The sequence below is a fragment of the Hydra vulgaris genome, chromosome 14, assembly GCF_038396675.1.
Source record: "Hydra vulgaris chromosome 14, alternate assembly HydraT2T_AEP".
In the NCBI taxonomy this organism is placed as follows: domain Eukaryota; kingdom Metazoa; phylum Cnidaria; class Hydrozoa; order Anthoathecata; family Hydridae; genus Hydra; species Hydra vulgaris.
Window position 1 is genome coordinate 3,651,560 of NC_088933.1, and position 15,646 is coordinate 3,667,205.

General features: G+C 27.5%; 1 protein-coding gene across 1 annotated transcript in view; it reads left to right on the plus strand.

Moving 5' to 3' along the window:
• Nucleotides 1-15,646, plus strand: part of LOC100208804 (terminal uridylyltransferase 4) — a 76,644-nt gene that overhangs the window by 45,543 nt on the left and 15,455 nt on the right. Inside the window, exons 14-17 of the mRNA XM_065818410.1 lie at nucleotides 7,243-7,293; nucleotides 7,557-7,616; nucleotides 7,698-8,156; nucleotides 8,274-8,629. Coding sequence (XP_065674482.1) covers nucleotides 7,243-7,293; nucleotides 7,557-7,616; nucleotides 7,698-8,156; nucleotides 8,274-8,629 — 926 coding nt within the window. The remainder of the gene's footprint in view (nucleotides 1-7,242; nucleotides 7,294-7,556; nucleotides 7,617-7,697; nucleotides 8,157-8,273; nucleotides 8,630-15,646) is intronic.

Here is a 15,646-nt window from a genome sequence, read left to right on the forward strand (position 1 = left end):
GTGTGGGCAAGAGTTTCCCGCTCTTATCTACACTCCCCTAAAACGGTTTACAGGAGCAATTTATGGCTCTAGCAAAAGTATAATTTTTTCAAATTAAAAAAGTTATTGGAGAACGATAACTTTTTTAATTTGTAGTGACTTGGGATTGTAACGAGTATAAAACCAAAATTTTGTATTTAATAAGCAATTTTTTTTAATGAATAAACAGATTGCTTGCACTAAAACCAAAAGCTCTCCTAAGAAGCTCTTTAAAGGAGCAGCTCGCATGACTCACCATGTTTGTTTTAGAGCTTTTTGCCGTTCTCGCACTCATTTACTCCCGACGAGGCCTGACTATACAAATGGCAGAACTAAGAAGATCTTAGAGCATTAAAAACTGTAGGTGCGGCATTAGCTTTAAAATGCTAATCTAAAAGTCAAGCCTAAAAAATTTTGCGCAGTGATGTCAGTTTGTGGCAAAAAAAGCTTCTATACGTCAAGTTTGGTTTTACATTTTTCGATTAGTTTTAGTTATGGTGCATACAATTGCACTAAAAGATATAAAACTGTTACAGATATGTCATTTCACTGATAAGAGTTTGTATTTATTACAATAGTAATGAATAAATAGTTTTAAAGAAGTAACATAGTAATTACTATATTTAGTCTTTATTCGAACATATCCCATAAAAATATATTCTATATATAACAATATATCCCATAAAAATATATTCTATATATTTTTAATAAAAGGAACTTTCATATAAAATTTAAACTAAATTTTATTTCTTGTCAGTTATTTGCCACAAAATGACGTCACATGCGCAAAAAAATTTAGGCTTCAACGGTTTAAGAAAAAACCAAGTCTATACCTATTTAATGGTCTACTTAGATCAAAACATTTTAAACAAAAATTTTCTGCTTTTTTCTAATATCTAAATGACCATGCTTAGAAGAAGATGACATAATTTTAGCAATCAGAAATTATCAAGAGAGGGGGGCAAATTTAAAATCGAAGTTTCAAGTTTTTCACTTAGATGAGATAGTATGTTTGGTGTTTTTTTAATCTTGTCATTTTTTTTAAAATACAAAAAATAAATACAAAAATTCAAAACAAAACATGTAGATGTTGTTTAAGTGTTGATTAATTGCAATCTGTATAATCAGTAGAGTTTAAAAAATGGTTTGTTTTTTAATTACATGCTTAAATTCGATAGATCAGCGGTTTAATTGCATGCTTAAATTCGATAGGTTTGATGCAAAAAAATAAATAAAGCCATAAAGACTTTTAAATGTTAAAACAAAATTTAAATTTTCTGCTGTGGGGTTTTTTTTTTGCCCCCATATTAACACCTTCTGGAGTAGCAGGACTGTCATTAAATTTTTTCTTTATTAAGTTTTAGAACATAATTTTTTTCAGACCTTCAGCAGCTTATTAGGACTAGTTACCTGAGCCCATTGATAACATAAGTATCTCAATCATGACACAAACGCAACAAATTTCTCCTGTGTTTTGATTTTTCTTAAGAATTTTTAGCTTTTTTAAAATTCTATTTGTTTTTTAGTATAGAGTATTCCCATAGGTCACGTGACTCCACAAGCGTTGCCATTATGAGAGGATAAAAATGTGAACAAAGCCAATATAATAAAAAAAATATACCATTAGGGTTTTTAGATAAATTTTTAGGGTAGCATTTTATTGCACATAAAACTTTATAAAATAAAACAACCAGAAAATTAGATTTTTTAAACTTCCTGATATGACAAAGAGTCTTGTTCTCTTTGACTTGATACCGGTTATTTTTTTATTTACTGAAGAAGGAGAATCTCATACAACATTAGATTAAATTGTTCTATCAGTATGTGCTTTGGTTGACTTTAGTAGCATTTAATTAGCAAATAATTTGAACAATAATTTAAAAATAATATGCCATTAAACTATACAGATATTTACAAGATTAGCCCTATATTGTATAGTGTTGCCAAATGGCATCACACTAGTAAAAGACAGATTTGTTCTCTTTGCTTGAATTTAATGTCTTTAATTATGCGTTTGAATTTTAAACAAGGTTTTAAAGTTTAATAGTTTGCAATGGGGTTGTCTGTTTTTCTAACATAGTAAAAAGTGGATTCTCAGACATATTTTAAATACTTATTTGATTAAGTTATGTCTGAAAAAAAAATTATTATTTTTATTATGAGTTTAAATGTATTTATGCATTATAACATACAACTCTTACCCATATAGTTTTAAAAGATTGGCTTTAGACGCTTTGTTGCCAAAAAGCCATTATGCAATATGAATAGTTTTTTTTTTGGAACATCTCAACTTATTTAGATTTAGATTTTTTGACCACAGTATTAAATTACATTTTATATTTATCATTTTAGTATTTAAATCACGTTGGATAATAAGTTTAATAAGACATAGTTCTAATGATTTGTATGACTTGATATTTCAAACGAATTGTGTGACTTGATATTTCAAACGATTTGTATGACTTGATATTTCAAACGATTTGTATGACTTGATATTTCAAACGTAATGTTATAAAATCTTATAACACTAAGTCTAAACCCTTTTATCTTATTTATAATTATATTCACGAAAATCTAATAAACAGAATTGTTCTATAAACACAAAAGTTGAACACAGGATTATAATAATCTTCATTTTTTATTCTTTATAATATGTAGATTTATTTAATCAAAAATTTCTATGGAAGTTCTAAAAAAAATATTCATCAGAGAACTGCCTGAAGTTTCAGAAGATGGTGAACTGTCTTCTTCTGAAGAAGGAGAATATGAAGTTGAAGGATTAAATTTTTTTTTCATGTTCATCTTAGATTATAATGGTATCACTTATACTTTTTTTGTTCTAAATAATTTATTGCCTATACATTAAATTTATTACAATGCAGTAAACCCATAAAAACTGTTCCTGCCATGATTTTTTTTAAATAGGATATTAAATAATTATTTTACATTTTCTACTTATAATGAAATACAAAAAATAATTATTTTGAGTAGTTTTTTTCATATTTTTTATGAATTTTATTTTTTATTTTAGATATTGGGGGTGTCAAAAGGTGGGGGTGTCGAAAGGTGGGGGTGTCGAAGAAAGTACTTTAGCTAGTGGTTAACACTAGAAGAAAATCATTTGGTAAGAAAAAACAAGTTGTTTTGATAGGTTCTCTAATATACCAGATTTTCCTGAAACTGAGAGAATTGCGTGAGTCAATAGACTACTTCCAAGAAATATTTTACACCAAGACATTAGAAAAATTGTAGCTGAGTCAAATCGGTACAGTTTGCAGAACATTATTAAACCAATTTTCTCAATTTTCTCAATTTTCTTTTTTTTTTTCGCTCAATGAGCTAGAGCAATTTTTAGGAATTGTTTTCTATATGAGTGTGCATCCTCGAGTACAGTTGTATTAGAGCCCTTATACTATATGAGTGTGCATCCTCGAGTACGGTTGTATTAGAGCCCTTATACTATATGAGTGTGCATCCTCAAGTACGGTTGTATTAGAGCCCTTATACTATATGAGTGTGCATCCTCGAGTACGGTTGTATTAGAGCCCTTATACTAGAGTTTCTCAGTTGGCTAACAAAATGAGCAATAAGCGATTTGAAGAACTAAAACCTTTTCTTCACTTCTCTAAGAATGAAGATAAAAGCGGAAACAAAATACAAACCCTTCTGAATGATTTTAAAGCCAGCGTCAACAGCAAAAATCAACCAAGTTGAGCATTGACGAGCTAATAGTTCTCTTAAAAGAAAAATCTTCCTTAAAACAATATAATCCGAAAAAACCAACTAAGTGAGGCTATAAAGTGTGTTTTTGCTCCGGATACACTGGTGTCATCCATGATTTTGAATTTTATGTCTGTAAAATACATCCGAGCCCTGGAAAACCTGATCTGGGTTCCTCTGGAAATATTGTTTTAAGACTTATTCAGGATGTGCCTAGAGGCTACTGGTATTGACTATTTTTTGATAACTGGTGTAATTCTATTTCACTTCAAGTTTTACTTTTGAAAGAAGGTATTGCTCGCTTGGGTACCATCCAGCCGAATCGATTAAAACCCTGCACATTTCCTTCAGATAAAGAGCTATTAAAGAAAGGAAAAGATTCAATTATCATGAAGACTGGTGTGTGATGGATCAAACTTAATACTGTCAGGTGGATGGATAAAAAACCTGTCACCATGTTTAGCACCTTTGCAGCCTTGGAACCCATAAAAAAGGTTAGAAGGTGGAACAAAATGGAGAAGAAATATATTGAGATATACTGCCCTTCTATAATTATTTTATACAATTTATTTATGGGTGGTATAGACTTTTTGGATTCCCTGGTGGCATTATTCCGTAATCATATAAGGTCAAAAAAGTGGTAGCACCATATAATGTTTCACATTTTTGACTTAGCTGTTGTTCAAGAGTGGCTACTTTACATTTATGATCACACACATTCAGGGCTGGCACCATCAACTAAATTACCACTACTACAATTTAAAATAAACATTGCTATGTGTTTAATGAAACAGAATAAAGTTCTGTCTAAGAATAGGGGTCAACCCTCCACGAATGTTGAGGCACAGCTAAGATCAAAAAAGAAAAGGGGGCCTACAGCTGCTATCCCCATCTTATCAATTCAAACAGACAGTTTTGGTCATTTTCCTCTGGAGGTTCTTAAAGGTTTCCTCTGGAGGTTTTTTTTCTCAACATGCATTTTATTACTTTTAGAATGTTTGTTTTTTTATATTATCCCTAAATGTTTTTTTGTCCCAAAACCATTTACCTTTAGCGACTTTTAATAATATATACATATACATATATATACATATACATATATATATATATATGTAATCCCCCCCCCCCCCCACACATACACACACACATAAATAACTGGGAGGCGGGGAATGTATTTCTTCTTCATTTGTCATCTTTAGCAACTTTTTTTTTTACAATGTATATTGGTACATCTTGCAATTATATCCCCATCTTTTGAACTAATGTGACTTTCAATGTGTTCATGTTCACTAGTTTCAATGTGTTCATGTTCACTAGTTTCAATGTGTTCATGTTCACTAGTTTCAATGTGTTCATGTTCACTACTTTCAATGTGTTCATGTTCACTACTTTTAATGTGTTCATGTTCACTAGTTTCAAAATTAAATTTTGATAAGGATTGATTTGATATGTTCTTCACAAAAAATCTATAAATTAAAGTCTTTTACTGTCCATCCAAAAAATAGCAGCATTAATATTCAGTAACAAGAAGTTGAGTTTTTACTTGGTTACAATAACAAGTTTTTTCAATTTCAATCATATCTTGCAATGGTTTTTCTATAACTGTATAGAAATTTAATTTCTAAGCATATTTAAAAAATAAAAAAACACGTAACAACACCATCTGGTACTTTAGAATTATAAGATTTAGTAGAGTATTCATGCAAGGATTGTTCATAAAATAGCTGCCTTTTGTTTTGATTTATAATTTAAAAAAATTTTTGTTTTTGACTTTGCTAGTAGGTTTGGTGGTAATTATTAAGTAGATTTTGAGAATGAAACACCAAAAAAATTTACTAAATATGCTATTTCTTAATTAAATGCTATGATTTATAGGTCTTTATATCTTCAGATGTATAAGAGCTTGGTGAAAATTTTAAGAGAGTAATAATTTAAATCAGTGTAAGTTACAGCTGGAAAGGTTTTATTATTGTTTTTGAATTTGTTATTTGGATTTGAGCAAGTGTTTATGTACAAGATTTGTGATCATATCTGTTTTTGGAAGGTGCATCTAATGTTTTGTAGTACAACATTTCTTTATTGTAAATTTAGTAAATAAACTTGATATTGATTTTAAAATTAATAAAAATTTTGAATATTATACCACATTGATATTAAATATTATATTATTATATTAATATTGGTACTAAAACCTAATAAAAACTTATTACTTTGTTTACTTTTTTATCCTCTCATAATGGCAACATTTTTTAAGTCACTTTACCCACCAGAATACTCTATAGTGAATAATATCTTTACATATGTTATGTATGCAATTTCTATAAAACTTCATAAGTGTTTTATTTTGTATTTAAAAAAAATAAAAAGGATTACAAAAAAAATCTCCAGTGATATAATTCGAACCACTGCTTTTTTGTTCAGAAGCTCCAAAATGATATCGACTTATTAACATGAGTTTTAGCAAATTATAATCGTTTTTTCTTATGCTGCTGTGTCAAAAACGGTTTTTTATGTGGTGTGTAGCTTTTAAACCCATTTTCATGTAAATAATTTCGTATTGTTTTATCAGTTATTTTGGTTCCAGTGTTATTTTCAATATATTCTGCAACTTTTCTGGATGATTCAAATCTATTTTTCATGAATAATCTTACAATCATGTGATATTCTTTGACTGTAGTCTTACGTTTGTGCCCACACCCTTTCAAAATCTTTACAGTTTGGTGACTTTTCAAACATTTTTACAATGTTTGAAATGGTGGAACATGAAACTCCAGTCTCTTTTTTGATAGTTCTGTAAGTTTTTTTTTTGTATAACTAAATCCAAAGTTAATTTTTGTTGATTCACATTCAAATATTATTTTAATGGAGCCATGATTGCTAATATATAGATTTTGCTCCTAAATATTTCATCAAATAATTTTTCAGAGAAAAAAAGTAGTGTTTTGGCTTAGAAAAGTAAATCTTACAAAACAAGTTATAAATTAAATTTAAATAAGATGTTTTTAATGAAAAACAATTTGTCCCATAAAATTTTTCCGCATAAATTTACAAAAAAATTAAACACATCTAATTTTAATGATTAAAAGTATACAAATGAATCAATTTTTTCATCTAAATTGTGCAACATTTGCTTGTCTTTGTCAAACGATTCAGATAAAAACAAAAGAGTACCGTTATTTAGAATAGGAGCAGATAATACACAATTATTACTCGCAAGGAAGTGTCTTTTTATTTTTGTCCCATAGATTTTTCCAACACTCTCTATATATGATACATAAATACATAAATACATACATAAATACATAAATACATACATACATACATAAATACATACATACATATACACACACACACACACACACACACACACACACACGCACACACATATTTATATATATATATATATATACATATATATATATATATATATATATATATATATATATATATATATATATATATATATATATATATATATATATATATACAAAAATATATTTTTAGATCCATTTATAAGCAATCAAAATGTTGGCAAATCTTTAGGATCACAACTAGGTGATTTTTCTACTTAACTTTTTCTTTTAAAGGTTTCCAGTAAAAATGTCATACTTTTTTTAGTTTAGACAACTTGACCATAGCTGTGGTCAAGTTTTTTAAACTAAAAATCTAAAATTGATAATATAAAATGAAATTGAAAAAAAAAAAGCATGCAAAGTACAGAATTTTTAAGTGTACTATTTGATTGAATGTTTGTTCTCTTTTATATATAGATTTTAGTTTGATGATAGAGTTTTTGCTCAAACAAATTTTTATTTTAGTGATGAACTATCTTACAAACTGTATGGAAATTACATACAAGTACTGCATTTCTTTCAAAAGCAAGTAGTTTTGTTAATTTTTTTACTTTTATATGATTTTTATTTTAGTTTCTATTTTATGAGATATTTTTTGAATAACAGATCGAGTTGAATCACATTTTATGAAAGAAAATACAGAGCTGAAAGAAAACGTTGGTGAAAATAAACTTGATAATGGTCATCATGATTTAGAAGAAAAGCTTGATGAGGAACAAGTCATACATTTTACTATAAACAAGGTTTTAAAGGAATTGTTAGATAATGTTACAAAGGAAATTTCATGCATTACATCTTTCCACTTTCGTACCACAAGTTTTTCTCCAAAGACTCCCTTTCCAAAGTTTTGCTCTTCGTGTAAATCAGATGGTCATGGTCACACTACTTGTGAAGTTGAGAACTTCCTAGTAAAACCTTTGCAACCTTTGAATAAAGCTAATATAGATATTCTTGATCAAGTTTGTGTAGAAGTGATGACCACTTGTGAAATGACTGGGAAAGAATTTGACTTTCGATTGAAGATCTTGAAGAAAACTGAGAATCATTTTAAGAAGATTTTTGATGGTTATTTGTTTTTTATATATTTATATTTTTTATATGTATATATATATATATATATATATTCATGTTTTTATTTATTTTATAGCGTTAAATTATTATCTGTAATAAAAATGTTTTTAGATAGTTGCCGTCTTTCATTGTTTGGTTCTTCTGTGAACGGTTTTGGTTTTCGGAATTCTGATTTGGACATATGTCTACGCTTTGAAACTGATACTCCACCAAAAGATTTAAACTATCAACGTACTATTGGTCTGATAGAAAATGCATTAAAAAAAAGTTCAGACTTTTCTAAAGTATATTCTATAAAGTCTGCAAAAGTTCCAATTGTTAAGTTTTGTTTAAGAAATAGTGATATTAATGGCGACATTAGTTTGTACAACTGCTTAGCAACCGTTAACTCTAAATTGCTAAAAACTTACGCAATGATCGACACTAGAGTACGAATTATGGGTTACTGCATTAAGTATTTTGCTAAAGTTAGTTAAATTGTTTTCTTTTTAGTCATTAAAAAATGTCTATAAATTTATTTATATTATATATCTTTATATTATATATCTTTTTAGTCTTTAAAAAAAGTCTATAAATATATTTATAGTTTTTAAATGTCTTCCAAGCTAACATATTGTTTACAGATTTTCATTTGTTACTTATTATTTTCATTATTGTTATTATTAATATTGTTATTATTATTTGCTGTTACATACTTTAATTATAGTTTTTTATTATATTTATTGTTATTTTTTTTTAAAGTTATGTTATTTATTATAAAGTAGATAAATAATATAATAAATATTTTAAAATGTTATTAAAAAAAAAAATTAATGATAGTAATAAACAGTAGTTTAAGTTAATAATTTTAAGTTTTTACATTTTAAATTTAAATTTAAGTTTAAATAATAAAATATGGAAATAATAAGTTAATAAGTTTTGACTTCAACTAAAAACACTATTTGAGTATTATTTAGTGATCTTTATATACTTGATTTGCAATTCTAATTATGTTTCCAAAAGAAGATTACTTTCATGGTAATGCAAAAGAGAATGTTGAATTGTTTATCAAATTTAAAATACTAGCACACAATGTAGATAAAAACATACTAGTAAAAGTATAGATATATTCTTATACAGCTAAAAAAAAACACACTAGTAAAAGTATAGATATATTCTTATACAGCTAAAACTAAATATCATAAAGTAAATAAATAAAATTGTATCATTTAGTAGAAATTACAAATTTAGGGATAATCTAGTATTAATTACATACATATCAAAGGGACAATCAAGTCTAAATACATTTATTTAGATAAAAAGTTAATTAATTAGAAATAAGAAATTTGTGACTTAATTATTCTTTATAAACCTAAGCAATAAATATATATAAAGAAAAGCAAAAAGTCTTTTTGCTAATGGTTGTCCATTTAATTAATTTAACTTCATAAATATATACCTTTTATATTTTAATTTTGTTTAAAATCATTCTTTTTTATTTATATCATTATTACATTTCATTATATATCATTATGTATGATATGTATCATATGATATGATATGATATTAATATATGATATTAATATAATTGAACTATTATGTCATATTTAAAAACTGATATAATTAAGTAATAATAATGAATATGGAAAGAAAAAATCCCAGGCAATTGTAAAATTAAGCATATAAATTAAATATCTTTTTTGCAAGAGGTTATGAAAAGACTGTCTACTACTACTACTACTACTACTACTACTACTACTACTACTACTACTACTACTACTACTACTACTTTGTATTAAATGTATATACATGACAACATATAATCTACTACTGCACATTATATGTCAGCATGGTAACATGGTACTTATATATATTTTGCTTACTTCAGTTTTTGAAATGCACACTTAAATCTAGACAGCTGTGTTTTCTCAGAAGTTTGATTTAACATAGTGCATACTAATAAAAGTACTGATTTTTATAAAGTAAAGGAATATCGTTTTGTTTTGTATCGGTTTTATCATAAAAAAAAGTTTTTTTTTTACCATTTTGTTTGTATTGTACCAATTTTAGATGTGGATGTTTACTTGCATCAGTTTTGAAAAAGCATGAACAGTTTTTTTGGTTTTGGTACAAGTAAAATGTTGCTTAATACTTTCAATCCCTGTTGCCCGTCAACAAACAATAAAATGATGTTTTTCCAAAAATTGCTTATTCTGTTTTTCAAACAGAGTAAGTAATTTTTTGTTGTTGTAGGTAGGGGGTTTTTTTAAGATAGATTATTTTAAACTTTACTTTTGTTTTCTCATAAATATTTTGAGAGCGTTGTTGCGTTTGCAAGATTTTTATTTTTAAATGATAGTTAATGATTTGTGTATCTCTTTTTCCACTCTTACAAATTAATGTATGCTTTACAAGGTGTGTTGTGGAAAGATATATTTGTCATTTTACAGTTTTGTGTTCAACAGACAGATTTCCCTTGGTTTACAATAGCAAATTAAATTTACAGTCAATTTACTGTAACTAACTTTTGTGATATTTTGATTGAATAGTTTATGCCGTTGACTGTTCAAGTGAAAAAAAATTGCAAAAATATTTGTAGATATTGGTGGACCCATTTATTGTACGATGGATTAGACCTAATTATATATATATATATATATATTTTGTTAAGGCTTTTCATAATTTTTGAATTATTGTTTGAATCACTGTAACTAACTTTTGTGATGTTTTGATTAAATAGCTTGTGTAGTGGGTTTGAAGGTGGAAATAGTTATTTATTGATTGAAAAAAAATTTGGTAGACATTGATGAAAATGCTTTTTTTTTTAATTTAGTTTAAAGTTTTTAAAGTTTTTTGTCCAAGTGCTTCTTTGTATTCTAGTTTTGATAAGATATTTTCACTAGCAGAAGTTTGAGCCTATCATAAATGGAGACAGAAATTTTCATAAATACTTGAGGTGGGTGGTTTGATATCACATGAATTAAAGTTTTTGTCTTTTAAAAGATTAGTAGGAGTTTTTCAGGATAATAAAAGTTGATAAAAAGAATATTAAAAGTGATGATAGAAGTTTATTGAGTATGAAGAAACAGTTACAGTAAAGGTAAAACTTAGCTGAATTATGAGTCATGCAAGATGTGACAGTGATGTAACCTCAGGTTCTAATCTGGTTGCCCTTTGGATGACTAAAGTATTGGTAGCTTTGGATGACAAAAATATTGCCTCTAACTCGAGTTGTCCACTATGATTATCAATAGTCAACTTATAAAAAAACTGTTCAAATAAAAATTTAATAACAAAAGTGAAAAAATATTCTACTTTTTCTTCTTGATTTTCAATCAGTCTAGACTAATTAAAATATTTTTAATTTGATTTGAAGTACAACAACGACTTTTTTTTAGAAAAAATTTTGCAATAAAATTTTGTTACTTTAACAAAAAACAGCTGAATATGTTAAACGTTATAAATAAAATACCTAAAAATTATGCTTAAGCCTTTAGCATAAGGTTATAAATAGTTCACACGACTTAAAAATGCACATTTACAAGATTCAAAATGCGACTATTACATTTCAAAAATAAAGAATTTTTTTTATTTGCATCTTGAATTGAAAATGTGATTTTGAAACTTATTTTGAATTGAAAAGAAAATACAACTACAGCGTTTTAAAAAAAACTTTTTTTAGATAATATTTAAAAAATTTATATTTTTATTTATGTGCCTATCTATTTTAATTTAAGTTGGCTTCTTTTTAGCAAAATTATATATAGTGTATAAATACTTAAAATGCTTTTTAAAGGTTTCTTTAAAATAATCAAGATGAACAATTAACAAAATATGCTACAAAATGTGAATATAACATTAAATAACATTATAGTCACACTTTGAAACATTTTGAAATATTATACATTTTATTCAATTGTCTAATGTTATTCATATGGACTTTTTTTTTATTACAAAATTATAAATTAGTTAAATAGTATAATAAAATAGTAGTATACATGTACTGCTTTTTAAATGTTTCTGTAAAATAAACATATGGAATTAAATCTTCATAGAACTGTTTAATTGTCTTGTTGGGCTAATAGTTGGTTATTTTTTCTAATTTCATGCACCTTTGGAAATATAAGTCATCCTGCATTACTTGGCAACTGTAATGTTACACCACTGATTAAGTTTTTGACTTTTATTCTGATACTATCTGATTGATATTGATATTACTATTCCTGTTACGAGACATACTGACTAAAAACATGATTTTATATATGACATACTTGTGTATATATGTTTTATATGATATACTTGTGTAATCTATATATGTTATGATATACTTGTGTATATATGTTGTATATGATATACTTTTTGTACTGAGATTTTTTAACTTTTCTGTAGTAAGTTAGCAGTAGAAGGTTTGCATTGATTGTCAGAGAGTTGTTAGACTCATGATGAGATCATTTGTATTGATTGTCAGAGAGTAAGTTGTTGATTCATGATTAGATCATTTGTATTGATTGTTAGAGAGTAATTTGTTAGATTCATGATTAGATCATTTGTATTAATTGTCAGAGAGTAAGTTATTAGATTCACGATGAGATCATTTGATAATTTTACCAACATCAGCATAAAGTTTGATATGATGTACTAGCAAACTGGCAAACTGTTAATAATTAGTCACAGTCACCTCTTCTCATTAGGAACCACTTAGATCTTATTTGTATAATAAAATGTTTAACTGGTTGGCTTTGTAGCTAAATAATTATTAATTTTTAACCTATTATAGCAGTGTCATTTCAAAAGATTCCTAAAGGTTGAAGTTGTGCAAAAGCATTTATATTGGTCTGTTGAATGTTATGTGCTTCCAGTGACACATCTTGAATTATACATATTAGTCTTTTTTTTGTGCAAAGTTCCATTATACAATCATGTATAAGAATTTTCATGAATTTATAGACTGCAAATGTATGTAATATATAATGATATTTGCAAACTGCATATGTTAGTGATATAGGTATGTAATATGTAGTGATAGTTAAACTTTATTTTGAAAATTGGTATAAGATTAGATTTTTTTGACAAGTCTAAAATTTTTATCTGTGAGACTTTTTGTAAAACAATATGAATAAATCATTAGAAAATTTGGTCGATCTTTTCAGCTTTTTAAAATCGTTTTTGATGCTTGTGAGATTTTAGTTATAAATGTTGTTTTTGCTGACTTATTTCTTATAAGGGTTGATTAAAAAGAGACATTGGTCTTTTCTGTTCAACTGCAAATACTTTCTGAAAATAGTTATTTAGTGTTGTGCATATTTCACCTTTTTCTGTAATTGCTGAACTATTTGTTCTTCAGGCTATGAGTTTGTTTATGTAATCAAGTAATACATGCGGTAGTTGTGTAGTGGTAGAGTGCTCGCCTCAAGCGAGAAGTTCCAAGTTCAATTCTTACCATATCCCTGGTAGTATTAAACTTGCTTAGTAGCGCTAAACTTGTTTCACAGCACAGTGGACTTGTTTGTCAAGGTTCCTGTTTCGGAGTTAAAGAGTTAAGAGAGGGTTGTAACCATAACTAAAGTAGACTGATGCCTTCTCGGTATTGGAGAGGTGAATTAACATTTAAAAAAATTCATTTTTTTATTAAAAACATGTAAATGTATGTGATTTTGGTTTAACTTGGATGCATTTGCAAGTTCTTCTTCTAGATACTATGGGTTCTTTGACTAACTTTTTAGTATTTTAGCATGCAAATTTTTGTGAATATTAAGAGCTTCATTTTTATGGCAGCCTACTGCATTTTATTTGAAACTTTTTTCTTTTACTGCTGAACTTTGAATGAACTTTTGCCTTAACAAAGCATTGCTTATCCTTTTTTTTTAAATAAAGATGTTGACTGTATGTGCTCTGAAATTAATATTTTGTTAGACAAGCAAGTTAAAATTATTGTTGTTGTCTGACCTTTTAATATGCCGGCCTTAGACTTGATTCCAGATAGGAACATGGGATGAAAGTGTTGTTGCAATTTTTTGTGATTGACCAGTTATTGTGCAGCCTAGCAGATTGTCTTCTGAGACTCTTAAAAACTTCTCTGGATGGAGATTAAAATAGTTAATAATAATTAGGTTTAGTGTTGATGATGACTAAACAAGACCTGAGTGACATAAAGTTATTACTTGCTGTTTTAAATCATTATTTTCTAAACATGATTTTTTTTGTATTTTTTCATTCTGATTTACTCCCAACAAGACTGCAAGCAACCACTGTTTTATTGGGAATTACTAGAAGAAGAAAAAAAGAATAGAGTTATAAAGCAAGGAAAAAGTTGACAGAAGATTTGAAAAGTTAAAGGTTGTATGAGAATGAGAATTTGCTGAATGAATTTAAATGAATGAGAGTTTGCTGATGACAAGTCAAGCAAAAGTAAATTTTAGTTGATTGAACTAGAGGTGATAGCTCCTTTGAGGTGATAGCTCTTTTGAGCAGCAACCATCATAAAATTTGTAGATAAGAAAAAGAGATGCAATGTTATGATGATGGGAAAGAGGCTCAAGCTTAGTAGATAGAGATGCTCTAACTACGTTTACAATGCATTTTTTAAATTTAAGAAGAGAAAGAGCATCATTAGAAGCCCAAATATGACAGGAGTATTCCGTATATGGATGAATAAAATATTTGTAGAGGTAGGGAATGGAATCAGGGATAAGAAAATGACAAGCACATTAAAGAGAACCAAGATGCTGATTTACCAATTAATTGTATATATGGTTTCCATGAAAGATCAGTAGTAAACGATAATCCAAGAAGGCTTAAAGAAGAGGACTCAGTGAGAGGGTTTCCATTCATTAATATGTGAATGTTGACAGTATTGTGTTAGTTGTTTGCACTAAATAACTGAGTTTTGATGGATTTAAAATTTACAAGCCACTGTAAACCCCAATCTGTTACAAAAGTGAGATCAGATTCAAGATCGGCTTCTTGTTCAAAGTGATTGAAAAGAGATGACTTTTTTTTAAGACAGGAGTATAAAGATGAGTCATCAGCAAAAAGAGTTACTTTAGATGTAAAGTTGTTGGGAAAATCATTAACGTAGATAAGAAACAAAATATGACTAAGGGTAGAACCTTGAGGTACCCCAGAAGTTACTGGAAATGAAGAAGAATGTTGAAGAACTTAATAAGGCATTTAGATAAAAACGATTTAATAATCTTAAAAACATTCCTAAAGATACACCATATGTAGCAAGCTTATGGAAAAGACCACCATGCCAAACTTTATTGAAAGTTTTAAATATGTCAAGTGCAATAGCCCTAGCCGCTCCGCCTCCATCTAATGCACTATAAAATCTTTCAGTCACAGCAGTTAGAAAGTCAGTTGTAGAGCAAGAGGATCTAAATCCATATTGATTGACAGTAAGTTATTTGACTCAAGATGTGAGAAATTTGTTTCTCAAAGACTCAAAGATCTTGCTAATAACAGAAAGAAGGCTGATTGTACGATAATTAGAGGGGTCAAAATGT